The sequence below is a fragment of the Gobio gobio genome (genome assembly GCF_949357685.1).
Source record: "Gobio gobio genome assembly, chromosome: 13".
In the NCBI taxonomy this organism is placed as follows: domain Eukaryota; kingdom Metazoa; phylum Chordata; class Actinopteri; order Cypriniformes; family Gobionidae; genus Gobio; species Gobio gobio.
Genome location: NC_137106.1, coordinates 48,139,857 through 48,163,239, shown reverse-complemented (window position 1 = coordinate 48,163,239; position 23,383 = coordinate 48,139,857). Strand labels below are relative to the sequence as shown.

General features: G+C 41.9%; 1 protein-coding gene across 1 annotated transcript in view; it reads left to right on the top strand.

Annotated features, from left to right (window-relative positions):
• LOC307136039 (uncharacterized protein) overlaps window positions 1-23,383 on the top strand; it is a gene marked incomplete at both ends in the record, with an annotated part of 141,752 nt that overhangs the window by 89,044 nt on the left and 29,325 nt on the right. Inside the window, 14 exons of the mRNA XM_079832785.1 lie at window positions 8,938-9,042; window positions 9,119-9,306; window positions 9,378-9,475; window positions 9,559-9,716; window positions 9,803-9,995; window positions 10,065-10,212; window positions 10,293-10,365; window positions 19,322-19,426; window positions 19,503-19,690; window positions 19,762-19,859; window positions 19,943-20,100; window positions 20,187-20,379; window positions 20,449-20,596; window positions 20,677-20,749. Coding sequence (XP_079688911.1) covers window positions 8,938-9,042; window positions 9,119-9,306; window positions 9,378-9,475; window positions 9,559-9,716; window positions 9,803-9,995; window positions 10,065-10,212; window positions 10,293-10,365; window positions 19,322-19,426; window positions 19,503-19,690; window positions 19,762-19,859; window positions 19,943-20,100; window positions 20,187-20,379; window positions 20,449-20,596; window positions 20,677-20,749 — 1,926 coding nt within the window. The remainder of the gene's footprint in view (window positions 1-8,937; window positions 9,043-9,118; window positions 9,307-9,377; window positions 9,476-9,558; window positions 9,717-9,802; window positions 9,996-10,064; window positions 10,213-10,292; window positions 10,366-19,321; window positions 19,427-19,502; window positions 19,691-19,761; window positions 19,860-19,942; window positions 20,101-20,186; window positions 20,380-20,448; window positions 20,597-20,676; window positions 20,750-23,383) is intronic.

Below are 23,383 nucleotides of genomic sequence, written 5' to 3'. Positions count from 1 at the left end.
GACTTTAGTAGTTTTAATAAACTTCTTAACTCCACTGTCTCTTTGGTATTGATTTTTCATGACTGTTCTCAGTTTGATTTATTGGGCTACACTACTAAACAGGAGTTCCCTTTTTTGCTTCAAGGTTATGCTTGTCTTGAACTAAACAAGCCAAGTTTCTGCCCAAACCTGACCTATTTGCCAAGTTGCTGTTTTGCTCTCTAACTTGTGGCTTTATGGCTGGACTAACATAACTGCTTGTATTGCTATTCAAGCATGCCAAGTCCCTCTGTTTTTTGGTAATGCTATTTGAAAGCCCCTGAAGTCGTGCAAGTACAGCATTGCATCTGCAACGAAATCAGTATCAACCTGCATTGTCTTATTTATTTTTTTTAAATCCCAAATTGTGACCAGCCTTTTTTCTTTAGGCTAGCCCCAATGTTTATTGAAAAGTAGACTGGTGCTTTAATAAAAGCTGGTTTAGTCCCTTAACTGGTGTGTCACACCGGAGTTGCTGTCTGCGGGCCTGTTTACACCTGGTACTAAAGCGTTTATCAGTCCAATCACAAGTGGACTATGCTAAATACAGGTGTAAATGGGTTCTAAAATGTTTTAAACTTGTCCTGTTTTTTTTGTGTTGCTTTTAACCTTACTCATGAAAGGGGTCTATAAACCGTCTCCAGAGTGTGACGTTAACTGGTCTAAACCATGTCGCTTCTGTAGATTTGGGCAATAAGCTACTTTGTTTAACTGTCTGTGCTTGTTGCACCATTAAAAACAGAATGTGGAAGGCAATCCATGGCATCAAGGAAATGCATCCCATTTTAATTCTATTTAACTGGTTTGAAGAGCTAACTGTTGGTGAATTAGGTTTGTGAAATAAACATTTCAAAATGGGGTCTACTATTATATTTGTCCATTTTTAGTGCCCCATCCTTAAGTCTTCGTCCTGTTAACTCTTCTTGCTCTTTGTATCACACATTTTTCCTAGAGACATTTTGGTGGAAAATTTGAGAAAACGTAGGTCTGTGGCCAGTTGCATAAACTGCTGATGTTAAAGAATAAGAAGCTGAGGGCAAGTGGACAAAAATGAATGACTGTTTCAATTAACTTTTTCATGCCCTTCCCTCCCTATCTTCCCTCTGTGTCGTTGATTTTGTACCAGGAGATTTTTTGTAGGTATTGGGCTGTTACATGTGTGTACCGAATTTCATACCTGTATGTGAAACGTAGTGGGAGGGGCACTTTGTTGAAATGTTGTAGGTGGCGCTATCGAGCCATTTTGCCATGCCTAATTCTGAAACTCATATGTAGATGTCTTCAGGCTAGGACTCTTATCAAACATCTGAAGTTTGGGGCAGATCGGACATTGTATGCCTGACTTACAACAGCTTCCTGTGTCATGGCGAAACATCAGACTTTGTCAGGCCTTTGTCACAATTTAACATCACCAAGGCCTGATATGATGACCAAATATGATGATGTTATAGTTAAATCTCAATGAGGAGTTAATCACAATGTAAAACAAGGCATTTCCTGTTGCCCGCAGGTGGCGCTATGACTGTAACTGAATATTGGCATGTAGATGTCTTCAGGTCAGGACTCTTATCAAACATGTGAAGTTTGGGGCAGATCGGAAATTGTATGCCCGAGTTACAACAACTTCCTGTTTTATTGCGAACCATCGAACTTTGTGAGGCCGCCACTGACACGACCGTCAGGGAAAACTCAAGATCTTCGCAATTTAACATCACCAAGGCCTTTAGATTAGACTGTGCAAATATGATGTTGATCTGATTAAATCTCTAGGAGAATCCCTGCAGAGAATCCAGTAGATGGCGATGACACTTGGCAAAGAAACACTACGTGCCTATAGACTAAAGACGCAATATGCATGCGCATGATGTCACAGTTTTCACAAATTCATGTTTTTGTAGTTTACATGGAGACAATAATGGTATCATTTTCAAAAACTTGAACTTTGAAACCCTGTTTTTAAAAGTTTGCATTTTTAAGGGCCACAAAGCACTGTTGTTGTGTAAATGAACACAATGCATTTAAAGTTTTATTTGAAAATGGTGTCATGTAAATGTCCCCCTCAATTTGTCAGATAAGAGAGACATACAAATTGTGCAGAGCTGTGGGTCCCAGAGATGCATATAAACTCTACAGGTCCAGAGGAGAATCAAAGGCAATCAATTAAACTAAAAGGGGATGAGCCACCTTCATTCAAAGCTGTACAAAATGGCTAGGCCAAGCACTGGTGTGTGTTGTGGCATTTGTGTCAAAGTTTGCTAGGATGGGGCTTCTGAAAGGTGTGTTAGTGGTGGTTGTGATTGTTGTGTTTGATCTGCCTGATGCATGGGGAAGTTTGATGCACAGTCAAAGTCCAAGAAGCATGGGGCCAAAATCAGATCCAGATTTCAGAAGTCCTGCCTTTTCTGCTCCAGAACTCTGGAATCCTTTGCAAGTGGCTTCTCCATTTCAGAGTCCTTTGGGTCCTGCCTCCCGAGGCCTTGCACAGGAGCCTTTTGGCCTTCAGGAGAAGCAGCTGTTGCAGGGTCCAGTGAAGCCTTTGGATTGGAGGTATCCCGTCGTTCCCGAGGTGCAGAGCGAGTTGGCGGTGGACTTCCAGTTGAGGCAACCCGTGACTCCCAGCAGCGTAGCGGTTCAATGCGGAGAGAACCGGGTTCTTGTAGAAGTCCAGCAGGACTTGTTTAGCAATGGTCAGTTGATCCAGCCAACTGGTCTGTCTCTAGGTGGATGTTCTGTTGTTGGTCAGGACTCTGAGTCTAGGGTGCTCATCTTTGAGTATGAATTACAGGACTGCAACAGTGTGCAGATGGTAAGAACTCCTAAATCTTAATTGGTTGTTTGTTCAAATTGAGGATATCCAAAGTCCTCCTCAAGGACCGTCCGTTCACACTGCTGTTGTATTTGCATTGCCAGGGCAGCTGGCATAACATTTCTTAAGGCCCGTTCATACCAATGCATGTTTTAAGCTCTGCAGTTGTTTTCTCCTGCTTTAAGTGTTTGTCCACCGTATTGCACAATGCACTTTCTCTCATTCATAATAATGATTACACCTTGATGAGGAACTGATGTTTTAACTACAATCTCTTACAGATGAATGAGGATGAGCTTGTCTACACCTTCTCTCTTACCTACACCCCTGAGGCTCTTGCAGGTACTCCGATTACCCGGGCCGATGGTGCAATTGTTGGCGTTCAATGCCACTATCAAAGGTAAGTGACCTCTGTGACTTTCACTGCTTGTGCAACTGGGAGACCATTTAATGGGTACTTTCATGAACCACAGGCTACACAATGTAAGCAGTGATGCCTTGAGGCCAACATGGGTCCCTTATGCCTCAACCAAGGTTGGTGAAGAAGTCTTGATGTTCTCCCTGAAGCTCATGCTGGGTAAGTGCACTTTCTTTGGACCTTCGACCTTGCAAATGTGGCTCTTCCTAGGGTGTTCCTTCTCTTTTGTAGACGATTGGTCCTACCAGAGGCCTTCATACTCCTATTTCCTGGGTGGTGTTATTAACATCGAGGCATCTGTGAAGCAGTACAATCATGTGCCTCTGCGTGTGTTTGTGGACAGCTGTGTGGCCACTCAAGTGCCTGACGTGAACTCCCTTCCGAGATATTCCTTCATTGAGAATCATGGGTAAGGTCATGGCTCTTGATGTTATAGGACTGTTTTGTTTGCTCTTTTTAAACATTCATGAGTTGCTCTTTGTGGTGACTTTGTCGTCAGGTGCTTTGTGGATGCCAAGGCTACAGCTTCCAGCTCCCGCTTCATGCCTCGGTCCCAGGTTGACAAGATCCAGTTCCAGCTGGAGGCATTCATGTTCCAGGAGAGCACCAGTCCATCTGTATGTACCACAAGAGTTAATTTGACTTCTCTTCCCATCTGCTTTGGTTTTCTGACTTGTCTGTCATCCCTTGTAGATCTACATAACATGTGTTCTGAAGGCAACTATTGCTTCTGCACCCAGTGACGCTCAGCGCAAATCCTGTTCCTTTGCCAATGGGTACGTTGCACTTATTATTATATTATTATTATTTAATTTCTTTGCTCATGTTGAAAGTGCTTTGTCTTGTTGCAGGTGGTTTGCTGCTGATGGAAATGACCAAGTTTGTGGTTGCTGTGACTCAACATGTGGTCCTGATGGTGGAATTGCTGCTTCTCCTTATGGAGGTCGGTAGCTCTTGCTTTAAGCTTGCTTTTGATGTTTTAAGTGCTCCTAACTTTGCTCTTTCTTCTCTCTAGGTGTACAGTGGGAAGGCAAGGCAACACTTGGTCCTGTAATTGTTCAAGGGCAAAAGAAAGTTTCTCAATAAAACTGACATCAATCCTTGCTTGTATCTGACTTTTCACTTTGCTTCATGTCTGGTTTAACTGCTTTTGACCTGGAAAGAGTGCCTTATTCTGCAAATGTGGTGGAACTGACTGTACCTTTGCAAGTCCCAATTAGTCTGAAACCCTATGGCTGCATGCTATGTGACTTGCAGAGGTACAGAAGTTGTTATTTTTCTCCGTATGGAATTTAAACTTCTCAAGGTTAGTGTGGGGAGCGGTGCACAACCTGACGCGGGGCTAGTTGTAACAGTTTAACTTTCCACACATGCCGGGATGATGAAACCTAATGTATTTACTAGTTGCCATATCAACATTATTTAGTGAAACTGCACCAATTAATAATTATTTGGACGCGCTCACTGAACATTTAACAAAACGTTTATTGAAAATAAGACCAATCTGTTTAACAGTTGAGAGTTCTAATGCTGCTCTAACCAGCAGAAGATACTAGACGGGTTTAAATCCCAGTTGCACAGGTGGGGCATGTTGTAACCGTTACAATGTGCCCCTATTAGAACTATTCTATTGAGGAAAGAATAACAGTCAATGTTCAGAAGTTATGGTTTTTAACTTCTGTATAACTGTTTGTCAGTATAGTTTTAATGATTAAATGGCATTATTTTATTTGAAAGTTAATTTGTATTTTGACTTAGTTTGTCTTGTTTTTATTGTATCTGAACCTCAAGCTGTCATGTTAATGTGCCCCACCTATGGGGCAGGCTGTCATATTTCACTTTCTTTTGGGGTAAATCGAAAGCATACACCGGATTAATGATTAGCAATCAAGGTTTACTGAGTTTTACACGATTCTTTTGTAGTGTTTTTTTTTTTTGGTGAAGTTTATTAAAATAAATATGGTCACCTGTGTAGCTACATTCTTCTACTTCTCTCACTGCGGTTTCCTGATGGTTTCTAGAACAATTACTCCGAGTCGCCCTCTGTCGTTTCACAGAATAGTACAACGGCGAGTGCGTCAAGTATAAACGCCTCGTCCGTTTGGGGATTGACAAAGTGTGTGTTGGTTGAAAACCTTTGCTAGGGGAAAGAATTGTGTTTTGGTAGTTTTAGTGCATTTTGAATGTGAAATTATCTGCTGCGCCGAGCTGAAAGTTTGTTAGGAGAACTGTGTGAAGAGTTTTGAAAAAGTGTCCTAAGTATTGAGAAATGGGTCCTAGCAATTGTATATTAAAAAACCCCCACTGTAAATGGCAAGAGGCATCCTGCACAGGCAAAACAACCAATTAATATTATTCAACATATCCTAGCTTTTTACCGAAAATATTCAGATGTAACCCCCTTTGTAATAATTAACATTTTCATAAGTAACTGTAATTTAATTACACATTTTTTTCTCAGTAACTGATTACAGTTACATTTATTTTGTAATTAAAGTATATATGAGTAGATTCGTCCCCTCTGTCATAATCAAGGAGTCGAGGGTCTGTCCACATAAACCTCTCTTGTCCACTTGTGGAACACTTCAAACTGGCGACAGGGATTGCCCCAAGGGGAAGTGCTTAGGGAGGTTTGTGAGTGTGTTGCTAAATTTGGAACTACAGACTATTACTATTTCTGCCATATAAAGATATTGTAAAAGTAGTAATGCTAGTTAATATTTCTGCATGTCTACAAGCAAAGCGGAATGCACCAAACATCTACCCAAAGTACTTTGGGCAAGCTCCAGTAGCAAACCTGAGCATGAACCTTTTTATTTGTCTTCAATATGACAAATCTGACTAATTGGATTAAATATAGGGGAGAGCAGGGCACAACCTAACGCTTTTTGACTGTCTCAGTTTGTGTAAATTCACTTGGGGTTCAGAGTATTTATTTTTTCTCACATTAATTCCCCACATGTCTAGTACAATTATGTGGTTTTGTTTCATTAATACTGTGTATACTTTTTTTCTTGATTTACCCCGAAAGGATGGAAGTGAAATGTGACAACATGCCCCATGGGTGGGGCACATTGTAACATGACCAAATGACAGCTTAAAATGTTACCTGATATAATAACAAAAAATACAAGACAAACTAAAATATTTTGTCAATAAAATACAATTATTAACTTTTTAATTTGTAATGATTAAAATTATACAGATTTTTGGCTACATACAGCTAAACAGCATAGTTAAAAACATAATGATAATGAATAATTTCTGATCATTGACTCTGTCATTATTCACCCTTTTCTCAAAAGAATTCATAAAAGTATAGAATATAATAGCGTAGTTCTAATAGGGGCTCATTGTAATGCAGTGTTACAACGCACCCCACCTGCGCAACTGGGATTTAAACCGTGGCTCATGTCTTCTGCTGTTAGATCAACATTAAAGAACAATCTCAACTGTTAAATAACAGATATAAGATTCAAATAATATCAGATTTGTCTTGTTTTAAATAAACACAAAAAACAGAGATGAAAAATAAACTTAAGTAAGAAATTTACTTTTTGCCATGGTTAAATAAATGTTCAGTAATATCTTCCAAAGATTATTTAATTTTGCCGCTATTTTTTCTCTAAATAATGTTGATATGGCAACTAGTAAATACACTAAGTTTCTAAGTTTCGTCATCCTGGCATGTGTGGAAAGTGTTAAACCATGTGTGTTACAACTAAAGCCTAGTTCAGACTGCACGATTTTCAAACTCGTCGGATCACAAGTTCTTTTCACACTGCATGACTACCTGGGCCAGCATTCAGTCACTGCTGTGTTCACACTGCACGATGGATCGGCGACAGAGGGTTTCACACTGCATGACTGTACAAAAGGAAAAATCGCCGACAGCTCTGTCCCGTCCGCGAACTACGTTTCACAAGCAAACATACGCAAGAAGTGAGAAGGAAACAACGCGAGATCACACGTGCGTCAGACCGGAGTTCTTGCGCCAGACTGGAATTGTTATTAAAAATATAGACTGCAGTTCAGAAACTTGCTATCCAAATTGTCTGTGCGCTGATTTGCAGCAAAAAGGAGAAAAAGAAAAAAGATTATGGTGGAGGAAATGGTTGGGGAGCAAGGATTGTGTTCTGCAAAGAGAGTTTGAGGTAAATAAATAATTTTGCAGTGTGCTGCTGCTGCGGCTGGTCAAGCAAATGTTTGTGCTTTGTTTCTGCTTGATATAACTGTAAATATATATATATATATATATATTAAAAATACGGATATTCTGGTCTATAACTCCTCCCCGAACCTCCCGCTGCCCTGTATCTTGCTCTCTCATTGGCTGTCGGTCATCGCAGATGTATTTTTCAGTCAGAACTCATTTCACACAGCAGGAGTTTGAATCGCCGACAGGTCCAGATATTTAGCATGCCAAATATCTCGCGAGCGTCGGCGACTCATCGGCGATTCTCTCTGATCGCGTCTTTGATCATTCACACTGCGTGATTGTCACTCGCGTGCACAAGCACCGATTTGCCTATGATTTCAGCCATTTGTCTGCGATTTCCCAAAACCTGTCGGCGAGTCAAAATCGGGGCTAAAATCGGGCAGTGTGAACTTGGCATAACCCCGCGTTAGTTTGTGCCCCGCACTCCCCTACATCACATGCGTATGATTTTGATGAGAATTTTCTGGTAGCATAAACTCCCATTTGGGCAAGTCTGGAGAATCATGACTCTTAATGAAGAGGGAGGGATCATTGTTAATTAGCCAAAATCTGTAGAATACAAAAAGACCAAAGGGCATCATCTCAACAGTGTGACTAGTTGTTGAACAATGGCAGGAAGCTGGTGTGCTGTTCAATCTCTGGCACTTTGTGTGTGGTTTTGTACTTTTTGTCATGCTGTTCCACAGTGGAGTAATCTGCCCCAGAATCCTCTGATGTTAAAGCAAATTGACCAGCGGGTTCAACAACAAGCTAGTCAACAGTTTCCTCAGAAGGTTCAACAGCTAGCTAGTCAACAGTTTCCTCAGAAGGTTCAACAACAAGCTAGTCAACAGTTTCCTCAGAAGGTTCAACAGCTAGCTAGTCAACAGTTTCCTCAGAAGGTTCAACAACAAGCTAGTCAAAAGTTTCCTCAGAAGGTTCAACAGCTAGCTAGTCAACAGTTTCCTCAGAAGGTTCAACAACAAGCTAGTCAACAGTTTCCTCAGAAGGTTCAACAGCTAGCTAGTCAACAGTTTCCTCAGAAGGTTCAACAACAAGCTAGTCAACAGTTTCCTCAGAAGGTTCAACAACAAGCTAGTCAACAGTTTCCTCAGAAGGTTCAACAACAAGCTAGTCATCAGTTTCCTCAGCAGGTTCAACAACAAGCTAGTCATCAGTTTCCTCAGCAGGTTCAACAACAAGCTAGTCAACAGTTTCCTCAGCAGGTTCAACAACAAGCTAGTCAACAGTTTCCTCAGCAGGTTCAACAACAAGCTAGTCAACAGTTTCCCCAGCAGTTTCAACAACAAGCTAGTCAACAGTTTCCTCAGCAGGTTCAACAACAAGCTAGTCAACAGTTTCCTCAGCAGGTTCAACAACAAGCTAGTCAACAGTTTCCTCAGCAGGTTCAACAACAAGCTAGTCAAAAGTTTCCTCAGCAGGTTCAGTCTAAGCAGCCAGTGGCGCAGGCAGAGCCCCTTGACAAATGTGCTGTAGCTGATTATGAGCAGATCCAATGTGGCCCACCTGGTATCAGTGGTGCTGAGTGTGACGCTATCAACTGCTGCTTTAATGGACAGCAGTGTTTCTATGGGAAGGCAGGTAAGAGTGAGTCAATGTTAAGGTTTTCATGTTAAACCACTCCTCAGTAATAACCTGCTCTTGTACCTTGTTCCAGTGACTGTCCAGTGTATAAGAGATGGTCAGTTTGTGGTAGTGGTGGCAAGAGATGTTACACTACCTCGCTTGAGCCTGGATTCAGTCCGTCTCCTGGGTGGAAACGACCCACCTTGCAGTCCTGTGGGATCCACACCTTCCTTTGCTATATACCAGTTCCCTGTCACTGCATGTGGCACAAGCATGATGGTGAGTAGCTGCTTGTGGTTCTGTTCTGCATGGCTTAGAATGGCCTGGATGCCAACAGTTATTATTTGCAGGAGGACGGTGGATATGTGGTGTATGAGAACCGAATGACCTCCTCGTATGAAGTGGGTGTCGGACCACTTGGTTCCATCACAAGGGACAGCCATTTTGAGTAGGTTTTTTGTTGTTGTTTTTTTTAATTAGAAAAAATATGAATCCTTGACAAAGGCTACAAGCTCACTATTTGTTGTCTAGGCTCCTCTTCCAGTGTAGGTACTCTGCTACTTCTGTGGAAGCTCTGGTTGTGGAGGTCAACACTGTTCCTGCACCTCCACCAGTAGCGGCTTCTGGACCCCTCAGGGTGGAGCTTAGACTGGCAAATGGTCAATGTGTCACCAAAGGCTGTGCAGAAGGTAAGTGTCTGTCCAAGTATGCACAAGTATTTTCTAAAAATCCAGATTGCAGCAGTTTCTGGTTAAACGCTGGTTTTCTTCCTCAGGGGATGAGGCATACACGTCCTACTACGGTGATGCTGATTATCCCGTCACAAAAGTCCTGCGGGAGCCTGTGTATGTTGAGGTGCGCATTTTGGAGAGGACCGACCCCAACATTGTCCTAATGCTTGGACATTGCTGGGCGACATCAACCCCCAGTCCACTCAGTCTACCCCAGTGGGACCTTCTGGTCGATGGGTGAGTAAGGCCAGTCTTTATCCATCTAGTGTGCTGTAAGGCACTTCTGACTGCCTCTTTACCTTTCAGATGCCCTTACCAGGATGACCGTTACCTGACCTCATTGGTTCCGGTGGCTGGATCTTCTGGTCTTCAGTTCCCAACCCACTACAAGCGCTTTGTTGTGAAGATGTTCACATTTGTGGATCCAGCATCACTGGCTCCTCTACAGGAAACCGTATGCTCTGCAGCCTTACCTGAATCCTTAATATTAGGTGTTTTTCTTTCTGTGGCTTATCCCTTTCCCCCCTCTGTTAGATCTTCATCCACTGTAGTACAGCAGTGTGCCATCCCTCTTCTGGCTCCTGTGAGCAAAGCTGCACTAGGAAAAGTGAGTGCTTGTTGTAAACTGACTTCAGGAACCATGAGAATTTGGTTTTTAAATGCCTCACCATTCTACCATTTTCTTTTCCAGGAAGAGATGCTAACGTCAAGACCATCTCTAGTGGGCAAACTGTGGTGTCTAGTGGAGAAGTTACCCTGGTCATGTGACTTTAGTAGTTTTAATAAACTTCTTAACTCCACTGTCTCTTTGGTATTGATTTTTCATGACTGTTCTCAGTTTGATTTATTGGGCTACACTACTAAACAGGAGTTCCCTTTTTTGCTTCAAGGTTATGCTTGTCTTGAACTAAACAAGCCAAGTTTCTGCCCAAACCTGACCTATTTGCCAAGTTGCTGTTTTGCTCTCTAACTTGTGGCTTTATGGCTGGACTAACATAACTGCTTGTATTGCTATTCAAGCATGCCAAGTCCCTCTGTTTTTTGGTAATGCTATTTGAAAGCCCCTGAAGTCGTGCAAGTACAGCATTGCATCTGCAACGAAATCAGTATCAACCTGCATTGTCTTATTTATTTTTTTTAAATCCCAAATTGTGACCAGCCTTTTTTCTTTAGGCTAGCCCCAATGTTTATTGAAAAGTAGACTGGTGCTTTAATAAAAGCTGGTTTAGTCCCTTAACTGGTGTCACACCGGAGTTGCTGTCTGCGGGCCTGTTTACACCTGGTACTAAAGCGTTTATCAGTCCAATCACAAGTGGACTATGCTAAATACAGGTGTAAATGGGTTCTAAAATGTTTTAAACTTGTCCTGTTTTTTTTGTGTTGCTTTTAACCTTACTCATGAAAGGGGTCTATAAACCGTCTCCAGAGTGTGACGTTAACTGGTCTAAACCATGTCGCTTCTGTAGATTTGGGCAATAAGCTACTTTGTTTAACTGTCTGTGCTTGTTGCACCATTAAAAACAGAATGTGGAAGGCAATCCATGGCATCAAGGAAATGCATCCCATTTTAATTCTATTTAACTGGTTTGAAGAGCTAACTGTTGGTGAATTAGGTTTGTGAAATAAACATTTCAAAATGGGGTCTACTATTATATTTGTCCATTTTTAGTGCCCCATCCTTAAGTCTTCGTCCTGTTAACTCTTCTTGCTCTTTGTATCACACATTTTTCCTAGAGACATTTTGGTGGAAAATTTGAGAAAACGTAGGTCTGTGGCCAGTTGCATAAACTGCTGATGTTAAAGAATAAGAAGCTGAGGGCAAGTGGACAAAAATGAATGACTGTTTCAATTAACTTTTTCATGCCCTTCCCTCCCTATCTTCCCTCTGTGTCGTTGATTTTGTACCAGGAGATTTTTTGTAGGTATTGGGCTGTTACATGTGTGTACCGAATTTCATACCTGTATGTGAAACGTAGTGGGAGGGGCACTTTGTTGAAATGTTGTAGGTGGCGCTATCGAGCCATTTTGCCATGCCTAATTCTGAAACTCATATGTAGATGTCTTCAGGCTAGGACTCTTATCAAACATCTGAAGTTTGGGGCAGATCGGACATTGTATGCCTGACTTACAACAGCTTCCTGTGTCATGGCGAAACATCAGACTTTGTCAGGCCTTTGTCACAATTTAACATCACCAAGGCCTGATATGATGACCAAATATGATGATGTTATAGTTAAATCTCAATGAGGAGTTAATCACAATGTAAAACAAGGCATTTCCTGTTGCCCGCAGGTGGCGCTATGACTGTAACTGAATATTGGCATGTAGATGTCTTCAGGTCAGGACTCTTATCAAACATGTGAAGTTTGGGGCAGATCGGAAATTGTATGCCCGAGTTACAACAACTTCCTGTTTTATTGCGAACCATCGAACTTTGTGAGGCCGCCACTGACACGACCGTCAGGGAAAACTCAAGATCTTCGCAATTTAACATCACCAAGGCCTTTAGATTAGACTGTGCAAATATGATGTTGATCTGATTAAATCTCTAGGAGAATCCCTGCAGAGAATCCAGTAGATGGCGATGACACTTGGCAAAGAAACACTACGTGCCTATAGACTAAAGACGCAATATGCATGCGCATGATGTCACAGTTTTCACAAATTCATGTTTTTGTAGTTTACATGGAGACAATAATGGTATCATTTTCAAAAACTTGAACTTTGAAACCCTGTTTTTAAAAGTTTGCATTTTTAAGGGCCACAAAGCACTGTTGTTGTGTAAATGAACACAATGCATTTAAAGTTTTATTTGAAAATGGTGTCATGTAAATGTCCCCCTCAATTTGTCAGATAAGAGAGACATACAAATTGTGCAGAGCTGTGGGTCCCAGAGATGCATATAAACTCTACAGGTCCAGAGGAGAATCAAAGGCAATCAATTAAACTAAAAGGGGATGAGCCACCTTCATTCAAAGCTGTACAAAATGGCTAGGCCAAGCACTGGTGTGTGTTGTGGCATTTGTGTCAAAGTTTGCTAGGATGGGGCTTCTGAAAGGTGTGTTAGTGGTGGTTGTGATTGTTGTGTTTGATCTGCCTGATGCATGGGGAAGTTTGATGCACAGTCAAAGTCCAAGAAGCATGGGGCCAAAATCAGATCCAGATTTCAGAAGTCCTGCCTTTTCTGCTCCAGAACTCTGGAATCCTTTGCAAGTGGCTTCTCCATTTCAGAGTCCTTTGGGTCCTGCCTCCCGAGGCCTTGCACAGGAGCCTTTTGGCCTTCAGGAGAAGCAGCTGTTGCAGGGTCCAGTGAAGCCTTTGGATTGGAGGTATCCCGTCGTTCCCGAGGTGCAGAGCGAGTTGGCGGTGGACTTCCAGTTGAGGCAACCCGTGACTCCCAGCAGCGTAGCGGTTCAATGCGGAGAGAACCGGGTTCTTGTAGAAGTCCAGCAGGACTTGTTTAGCAATGGTCAGTTGATCCAGCCAACTGGTCTGTCTCTAGGTGGATGTTCTGTTGTTGGTCAGGACTCTGAGTCTAGGGTGCTCATCTTTGAGTATGAATTACAGGACTGCAACAGTGTGCAGATGGTAAGAACTCCTAAATCTTAATTGGTTGTTTGTTCAAATTGAGGATATCCAAAGTCCTCCTCAAGGACCGTCCGTTCACACTGCTGTTGTATTTGCATTGCCAGGGCAGCTGGCATAACATTTCTTAAGGCCCGTTCATACCAATGCATGTTTTAAGCTCTGCAGTTGTTTTCTCCTGCTTTAAGTGTTTGTCCACCGTATTGCACAATGCACTTTCTCTCATTCATAATAATGATTACACCTTGATGAGGAACTGATGTTTTAACTACAATCTCTTACAGATGAATGAGGATGAGCTTGTCTACACCTTCTCTCTTACCTACACCCCTGAGGCTCTTGCAGGTACTCCGATTACCCGGGCCGATGGTGCAATTGTTGGCGTTCAATGCCACTATCAAAGGTAAGTGACCTCTGTGACTTTCACTGCTTGTGCAACTGGGAGACCATTTAATGGGTACTTTCATGAACCACAGGCTACACAATGTAAGCAGTGATGCCTTGAGGCCAACATGGGTCCCTTATGCCTCAACCAAGGTTGGTGAAGAAGTCTTGATGTTCTCCCTGAAGCTCATGCTGGGTAAGTGCACTTTCTTTGGACCTTCGACCTTGCAAATGTGGCTCTTCCTAGGGTGTTCCTTCTCTTTTGTAGACGATTGGTCCTACCAGAGGCCTTCATACTCCTATTTCCTGGGTGGTGTTATTAACATCGAGGCATCTGTGAAGCAGTACAATCATGTGCCTCTGCGTGTGTTTGTGGACAGCTGTGTGGCCACTCAAGTGCCTGACGTGAACTCCCTTCCGAGATATTCCTTCATTGAGAATCATGGGTAAGGTCATGGCTCTTGATGTTATAGGACTGTTTTGTTTGCTCTTTTTAAACATTCATGAGTTGCTCTTTGTGGTGACTTTGTCGTCAGGTGCTTTGTGGATGCCAAGGCTACAGCTTCCAGCTCCCGCTTCATGCCTCGGTCCCAGGTTGACAAGATCCAGTTCCAGCTGGAGGCATTCATGTTCCAGGAGAGCACCAGTCCATCTGTATGTACCACAAGAGTTAATTTGACTTCTCTTCCCATCTGCTTTGGTTTTCTGACTTGTCTGTCATCCCTTGTAGATCTACATAACATGTGTTCTGAAGGCAACTATTGCTTCTGCACCCAGTGACGCTCAGCGCAAATCCTGTTCCTTTGCCAATGGGTACGTTGCACTTATTATTATATTATTATTATTTAATTTCTTTGCTCATGTTGAAAGTGCTTTGTCTTGTTGCAGGTGGTTTGCTGCTGATGGAAATGACCAAGTTTGTGGTTGCTGTGACTCAACATGTGGTCCTGATGGTGGAATTGCTGCTTCTCCTTATGGAGGTCGGTAGCTCTTGCTTTAAGCTTGCTTTTGATGTTTTAAGTGCTCCTAACTTTGCTCTTTCTTCTCTCTAGGTGTACAGTGGGAAGGCAAGGCAACACTTGGTCCTGTAATTGTTCAAGGGCAAAAGAAAGTTTCTCAATAAAACTGACATCAATCCTTGCTTGTATCTGACTTTTCACTTTGCTTCATGTCTGGTTTAACTGCTTTTGACCTGGAAAGAGTGCCTTATTCTGCAAATGTGGTGGAACTGACTGTACCTTTGCAAGTCCCAATTAGTCTGAAACCCTATGGCTGCATGCTATGTGACTTGCAGAGGTACAGAAGTTGTTATTTTTCTCCGTATGGAATTTAAACTTCTCAAGGTTAGTGTGGGGAGCGGTGCACAACCTGACGCGGGGCTAGTTGTAACAGTTTAACTTTCCACACATGCCGGGATGATGAAACCTAATGTATTTACTAGTTGCCATATCAACATTATTTAGTGAAACTGCACCAATTAATAATTATTTGGACGCGCTCACTGAACATTTAACAAAACGTTTATTGAAAATAAGACCAATCTGTTTAACAGTTGAGAGTTCTAATGCTGCTCTAACCAGCAGAAGATACTAGACGGGTTTAAATCCCAGTTGCACAGGTGGGGCATGTTGTAACCGTTACAATGTGCCCCTATTAGAACTATTCTATTGAGGAAAGAATAACAGTCAATGTTCAGAAGTTATGGTTTTTAACTTCTGTATAACTGTTTGTCAGTATAGTTTTAATGATTAAATGGCATTATTTTATTTGAAAGTTAATTTGTATTTTGACTTAGTTTGTCTTGTTTTTATTGTATCTGAACCTCAAGCTGTCATGTTAATGTGCCCCACCTATGGGGCAGGCTGTCATATTTCACTTTCTTTTGGGGTAAATCGAAAGCATACACCGGATTAATGATTAGCAATCAAGGTTTACTGAGTTTTACACGATTCTTTTGTAGTGTGTTTTTTTTTTTTGGTGAAGTTTATTAAAATAAATATGGTCACCTGTGTAGCTACATTCTTCTACTTCTCTCACTGCGGTTTCCTGATGGTTTCTAGAACAATTACTCCGAGTCGCCCTCTGTCGTTTCACAGAATAGTACAACGGCGAGTGCGTCAAGTATAAACGCCTCGTCCGTTTGGGGATTGACAAAGTGTGTGTTGGTTGAAAACCTTTGCTAGGGGAAAGAATTGTGTTTTGGTAGTTTTAGTGCATTTTGAATGTGAAATTATCTGCTGCGCCGAGCTGAAAGTTTGTTAGGAGAACTGTGTGAAGAGTTTTGAAAAAGTGTCCTAAGTATTGAGAAATGGGTCCTAGCAATTGTATATTAAAAAACCCCCACTGTAAATGGCAAGAGGCATCCTGCACAGGCAAAACAACCAATTAATATTATTCAACATATCCTAGCTTTTTACCGAAAATATTCAGATGTAACCCCCTTTGTAATAATTAACATTTTCATAAGTAACTGTAATTTAATTACACATTTTTTTCTCAGTAACTGATTACAGTTACATTTATTTTGTAATTAAAGTATATATGAGTAGATTCGTCCCCTCTGTCATAATCAAGGAGTCGAGGGTCTGTCCACATAAACCTCTCTTGTCCACTTGTGGAACACTTCAAACTGGCGACAGGGATTGCCCCAAGGGGAAGTGCTTAGGGAGGTTTGTGAGTGTGTTGCTAAATTTGGAACTACAGACTATTACTATTTCTGCCATATAAAGATATTGTAAAAGTAGTAATGCTAGTTAATATTTCTGCATGTCTACAAGCAAAGCGGAATGCACCAAACATCTACCCAAAGTACTTTGGGCAAGCTCCAGTAGCAAACCTGAGCATGAACCTTTTTATTTGTCTTCAATATGACAAATCTGACTAATTGGATTAAATATAGGGGAGAGCAGGGCACAACCTAACGCTTTTTGACTGTCTCAGTTTGTGTAAATTCACTTGGGGTTCAGAGTATTTATTTTTTCTCACATTAATTCCCCACATGTCTAGTACAATTATGTGGTTTTGTTTCATTAATACTGTGTATACTTTTTTTCTTGATTTACCCCGAAAGGATGGAAGTGAAATGTGACAACATGCCCCATGGGTGGGGCACATTGTAACATGACCAAATGACAGCTTAAAATGTTACCTGATATAATAACAAAAAATACAAGACAAACTAAAATATTTTGTCAATGAAATACAATTATTAACTTTTTAATTTGTAATGATTCAAATTATACAGATTTTTGGCTACATACAGCTAAACAGCATAGTTAAAAACATAATGATAATGAATAATTTCTGATCATTGACTCTGTCATTATTCACCCTTTTCTCATGGTTTCTCAAAAGAATTCATAAAAGTATAGAATATAATAGCGTAGTTCTAATAGGGGCTCATTGTAATGCAGTGTTACAACGCACCCCACCTGCGCAACTGGGATTTAAACCGTGGCTCATGTCTTCTGCTGTTAGATCAACATTAAAGAACAATCTCAACTGTTAAATAACAGATATAAGATTCAAATAATATCAGATTTGTCTTGTTTTAAATAAACACAAAAAACAGAGATGAAAAATAAACTTAAGTAAGAAATTTACTTTTTGCTATGGTTAAATAAATGTTCAGTAATATCTTCCAAAGATTATTTAATTTAAATACACTAAGTTTCTAAGTTTCGTCATCCTGGCATGTGTGGAAAGTGTTAAACCATGTGTGTTACAACTAAAGCCTAGTTCAGACTGCACGATTTTCAAACTCGTCGGATCACAGTTCTTTTCACACTGCATGACTATCTGGGCCAGCATTCAGTCACTGCTGTGTTCACACTGCACGATGGATCGGCGACAGAGGGTTTCACACTGCATGACTGTACAAAAGGAAAAATCGCTGACAGCTCTGTCCCGTCCGCGAACTACGTTTCACAAGCAAACATACGCAAGAAGTGAGAAGGAAACAACGCGAGATCACACGTGCGTCAGACCGGAGTTCTTGCGCCAGACTGGAATTGTTATTAAAAATATAGACTGCAGTTCAGAAACTTGCTATCCAAATTGTCTGTGCGCTGATTTGCAGCAAAAAGGAGAAAAAGAAAAAAGATTATGGTGGAGGAAATGGTTGGGGAGACACAGGGAGCAAGGATTGTGTTCTGCAAAGAGAGTTTGAGGTAAATAAATAATTTTGCAGTGTGCTGCTGCTGCGGCTGGTCAAGCAAATGTTTGTGCTTTGTTTCTGCTTGATATAACTGTAAATATATATATATATTAAAAATACGGATATTCTGGTCTATAACTCCTCCCCGAACCTCCCGCTGCCCTGTATCTTGCTCTCTCATTGGCTGTCGGTCATCGCAGATGTATTTTTCAGTCAGAACTCATTTCACACAGCAGGAGTTTGAATCGCCGACAGGTCCAGATATTTAGCATGCCAAATATCTCGCGAGCGTCGGCGACTCATCGGCGATTCTCTCTGATCGCGTCTTTGATCATTCACACTGCGTGATTGTCACTCGCGTGCACAAGCACCGATTTGCCTATGATTTCAGCCATTTGTCTGCGATTTCCCAAAACCTGTCGGCGAGTCAAAATCGGGGCTAAAATCGGGCAGTGTGAACTTGGCATAACCCCGCGTTAGTTTGTGCCCCGCACTCCCCTACATCACATGCGTATGATTTTGATGAGAATTTTCTGGTAGCATAAACTCCCATTTGGGCAAGTCTGGAGAATCATGACTCTTAATGAAGAGGGAGGGATCATTGTTAATTAGCCAAAATCTGTAGAATACAAAAAGACCAAAGGGCATCATCTCAACAGTGTGACTAGTTGTTGAACAATGGCAGGAAGCTGGTGTGCTGTTCAATCTCTGGCACTTTGTGTGTGGTTTTGTACTTTTTGTCATGCTGTTCCACAGTGGAGTAATCTGCCCCAGAATCCTCTGATGTTAAAGCAAATTGACCAGCGGGTTCAACAACAAGCTAGTCAACAGTTTCCTCAGAAGGTTCAACAGCTAGCTAGTCAACAGTTTCCTCAGAAGGTTCAACAACAAGCTAGTCAACAGTTTCCTCAGAAGGTTCAACAGCTAGCTAGTCAACAGTTTCCTCAGAAGGTTCAACAACAAGCTAGTCAAAAGTTTCCTCAGAAGGTTCAACAGCTACCTAGTCAACAGTTTCCTCAGAAGGTTCAACAACAAGCTAGTCAACAGTTTCCTCAGAAGGTTCAACAACAAGCTAGTCAACAGTTTCCTCAGAAGGTTCAACAACAAGCTAGTCATCAGTTTCCTCAGCAGGTTCAACAACAAGCTAGTCATCAGTTTCCTCAGCAGGTTCAACAACAAGCTAGTCAACAGTTTCCTCAGCAGGTTCAACAACAAGCTAGTCAACAGTTTCCCCAGCAGTTTCAACAACAAGCTAGTCAACAGTTTCCTCAGCAGGTTCAACAACAAGCTAGTCAACAGTTTCCTCAGCAGGTTCAACAACAAGCTAGTCAACAGTTTCCTCAGCAGGTTCAACAACAAGCTAGTCAAAAGTTTCCTCAGCAGGTTCAGTCTAAGCAGCCAGTGGCGCAGGCAGAGCCCCTTGACAAATGTGCTGTAGCTGATTATGAGCAGATCCAATGTGGCCCACCTGGTATCAGTGGTGCTGAGTGTGACGCTATCAACTGCTGCTTTAATGGACAGCAGTGTTTCTATGGGAAGGCAGGTAAGAGTGAGTCAATGTTAAGGTTTTCATGTTAAACCACTCCTCAGTAATAACCTGCTCTTGTACCTTGTTCCAGTGACTGTCCAGTGTATAAGAGATGGTCAGTTTGTGGTAGTGGTGGCAAGAGATGTTACACTACCTCGCTTGAGCCTGGATTCAGTCCGTCTCCTGGGTGGAAACGACCCACCTTGCAGTCCTGTGGGATCCACACCTTCCTTTGCTATATACCAGTTCCCTGTCACTGCATGTGGCACAAGCATGATGGTGAGTAGCTGCTTGTGGTTCTGTTCTGCATGGCTTAGAATGGCCTGGATGCCAACAGTTATTATTTGCAGGAGGACGGTGGATATGTGGTGTATGAGAACCGAATGACCTCCTCGTATGAAGTGGGTGTCGGACCACTTGGTTCCATCACAAGGGACAGCCATTTTGAGTAGGTTTTTTGTTGTTGTTTTTTTTAATTAGAAAAAATATGAATCCTTGACAAAGGCTACAAGCTCACTATTTGTTGTCTAGGCTCCTCTTCCAGTGTAGGTACTCTGCTACTTCTGTGGAAGCTCTGGTTGTGGAGGTCAACACTGTTCCTGCACCTCCACCAGTAGCGGCTTCTGGACCCCTCAGGGTGGAGCTTAGACTGGCAAATGGTCAATGTGTCACCAAAGGCTGTGCAGAAGGTAAGTGTCTGTCCAAGTATGCACAAGTATTTTCTAAAAATCCAGATTGCAGCAGTTTCTGGTTAAACGCTGGTTTTCTTCCTCAGGGGATGAGGCATACACGTCCTACTACGGTGATGCTGATTATCCCGTCACAAAAGTCCTGCGGGAGCCTGTGTATGTTGAGGTGCGCATTTTGGAGAGGACCGACCCCAACATTGTCCTAATGCTTGGACATTGCTGGGCGACATCAACCCCCAGTCCACTCAGTCTACCCCAGTGGGACCTTCTGGTCGATGGGTGAGTAAGGCCAGTCTTTATCCATCTAGTGTGCTGTAAGGCACTTCTGACTGCCTCTTTACCTTTCAGATGCCCTTACCAGGATGACCGTTACCTGACCTCATTGGTTCCGGTGGCTGGATCTTCTGGTCTTCAGTTCCCAACCCACTACAAGCGCTTTGTTGTGAAGATGTTCACATTTGTGGATCCAGCATCACTGGCTCCTCTACAGGAAACCGTATGCTCTGCAGCCTTACCTGAATCCTTAATATTAGGTGTTTTTCTTTCTGTGGCTTATCCCTTTCCCCCCTCTGTTAGATCTTCATCCACTGTAGTACAGCAGTGTGCCATCCCTCTTCTGGCTCCTGTGAGCAAAGCTGCACTAGGAAAAGTGAGTGCTTGTTGTAAACTGACTTCAGGAACCATGAGAATTTGGTTTTTAAATGCCTCACCATTCTACCATTTTCTTTTCCAGGAAGAGATGCTAACGTCAAGACCATCTCTAGTGGGCAAACTGTGGTGTCTAGTGGAGAAGTTACCCTGGTCATGTGACTTTAGTAGTTTTAATAAACTTCTTAACTCCACTGTCTCTTTGGTATTGATTTTTCATGACTGTTCTCAGTTTGATTTATTGGGCTACACTACTAAACAGGAGTTCCCTTTTTTGCTTCAAGGTTATGCTTGTCTTGAACTAAACAAGCCAAGTTTCTGCCCAAACCTGACCTATTTGCCAAGTTGCTGTTTTGCTCTCTAACTTGTGGCTTTATGGCTGGACTAACATAACTGCTTGTATTGCTATTCAAGCATGCCAAGTCCCTCTGTTTTTTGGTAATGCTATTTGAAAGCCCCTGAAGTCGTGCAAGTACAGCATTGCATCTGCAACGAAATCAGTATCAACCTGCATTGTCTTATTTATTTTTTTTAAATCCCAAATTGTGACCAGCCTTTTTTCTTTAGGCTAGCCCCAATGTTTATTGAAAAGTAGACTGGTGCTTTAATAAAAGCTGGTTTAGTCCCTTAACTGGTGTGTCACACCGGAGTTGCTGTCTGCGGGCCTGTTTACACCTGGTACTAAAGCGTTTATCAGTCCAATCACAAGTGGACTATGCTAAATACAGGTGTAAATGGGTTCTAAAATGTTTTAAACTTGTCCTGTTTTTTTTGTGTTGCTTTTAACCTTACTCATGAAAGGGGTCTATAAACCGTCTCCAGAGTGTGACGTTAACTGGTCTAAACCATGTCGCTTCTGTAGATTTGGGCAATAAGCTACTTTGTTTAACTGTCTGTGCTTGTTGCACCATTAAAAACAGAATGTGGAAGGCAATCCATGGCATCAAGGAAATGCATCCCATTTTAATTCTATTTAACTGGTTTGAAGAGCTAACTGTTGGTGAATTAGGTTTGTGAAATAAACATTTCAAAATGGGGTCTACTATTATATTTGTCCATTTTTAGTGCCCCATCCTTAAGTCTTCGTCCTGTTAACTCTTCTTGCTCTTTGTATCACACATTTTTCCTAGAGACATTTTGGTGGAAAATTTGAGAAAACGTAGGTCTGTGGCCAGTTGCATAAACTGCTGATGTTAAAGAATAAGAAGCTGAGGGCAAGTGGACAAAAATGAATGACTGTTTCAATTAACTTTTTCATGCCCTTCCCTCCCTATCTTCCCTCTGTGTCGTTGATTTTGTACCAGGAGATTTTTTGTAGGTATTGGGCTGTTACATGTGTGTACCGAATTTCATACCTGTATGTGAAACGTAGTGGGAGGGGCACTTTGTTGAAATGTTGTAGGTGGCGCTATCGAGCCATTTTGCCATGCCTAATTCTGAAACTCATATGTAGATGTCTTCAGGCTAGGACTCTTATCAAACATCTGAAGTTTGGGGCAGATCGGACATTGTATGCCTGACTTACAACAGCTTCCTGTGTCATGGCGAAACATCAGACTTTGTCAGGCCTTTGTCACAATTTAACATCACCAAGGCCTGATATGATGACCAAATATGATGATGTTATAGTTAAATCTCAATGAGGAGTTAATCACAATGTAAAACAAGGCATTTCCTGTTGCCCGCAGGTGGCGCTATGACTGTAACTGAATATTGGCATGTAGATGTCTTCAGGTCAGGACTCTTATCAAACATGTGAAGTTTGGGGCAGATCGGAAATTGTATGCCCGAGTTACAACAACTTCCTGTTTTATTGCGAACCATCGAACTTTGTGAGGCCGCCACTGACACGACCGTCAGGGAAAACTCAAGATCTTCGCAATTTAACATCACCAAGGCCTTTAGATTAGACTGTGCAAATATGATGTTGATCTGATTAAATCTCTAGGAGAATCCCTGCAGAGAATCCAGTAGATGGCGATGACACTTGGCAAAGAAACACTACGTGCCTATAGACTAAAGACGCAATATGCATGCGCATGATGTCACAGTTTTCACAAATTCATGTTTTTGTAGTTTACATGGAGACAATAATGGTATCATTTTCAAAAACTTGAACTTTGAAACCCTGTTTTTAAAAGTTTGCATTTTTAAGGGCCACAAAGCACTGTTGTTGTGTAAATGAACACAATGCATTTAAAGTTTTATTTGAAAATGGTGTCATGTAAATGTCCCCCTCAATTTGTCAGATAAGAGAGACATACAAATTGTGCAGAGCTGTGGGTCCCAGAGATGCATATAAACTCTACAGGTCCAGAGGAGAATCAAAGGCAATCAATTAAACTAAAAGGGGATGAGCCACCTTCATTCAAAGCTGTACAAAATGGCTAGGCCAAGCACTGGTGTGTGTTGTGGCATTTGTGTCAAAGTTTGCTAGGATGGGGCTTCTGAAAGGTGTGTTAGTGGTGGTTGTGATTGTTGTGTTTGATCTGCCTGATGCATGGGGAAGTTTGATGCACAGTCAAAGTCCAAGAAGCATGGGGCCAAAATCAGATCCAGATTTCAGAAGTCCTGCCTTTTCTGCTCCAGAACTCTGGAATCCTTTGCAAGTGGCTTCTCCATTTCAGAGTCCTTT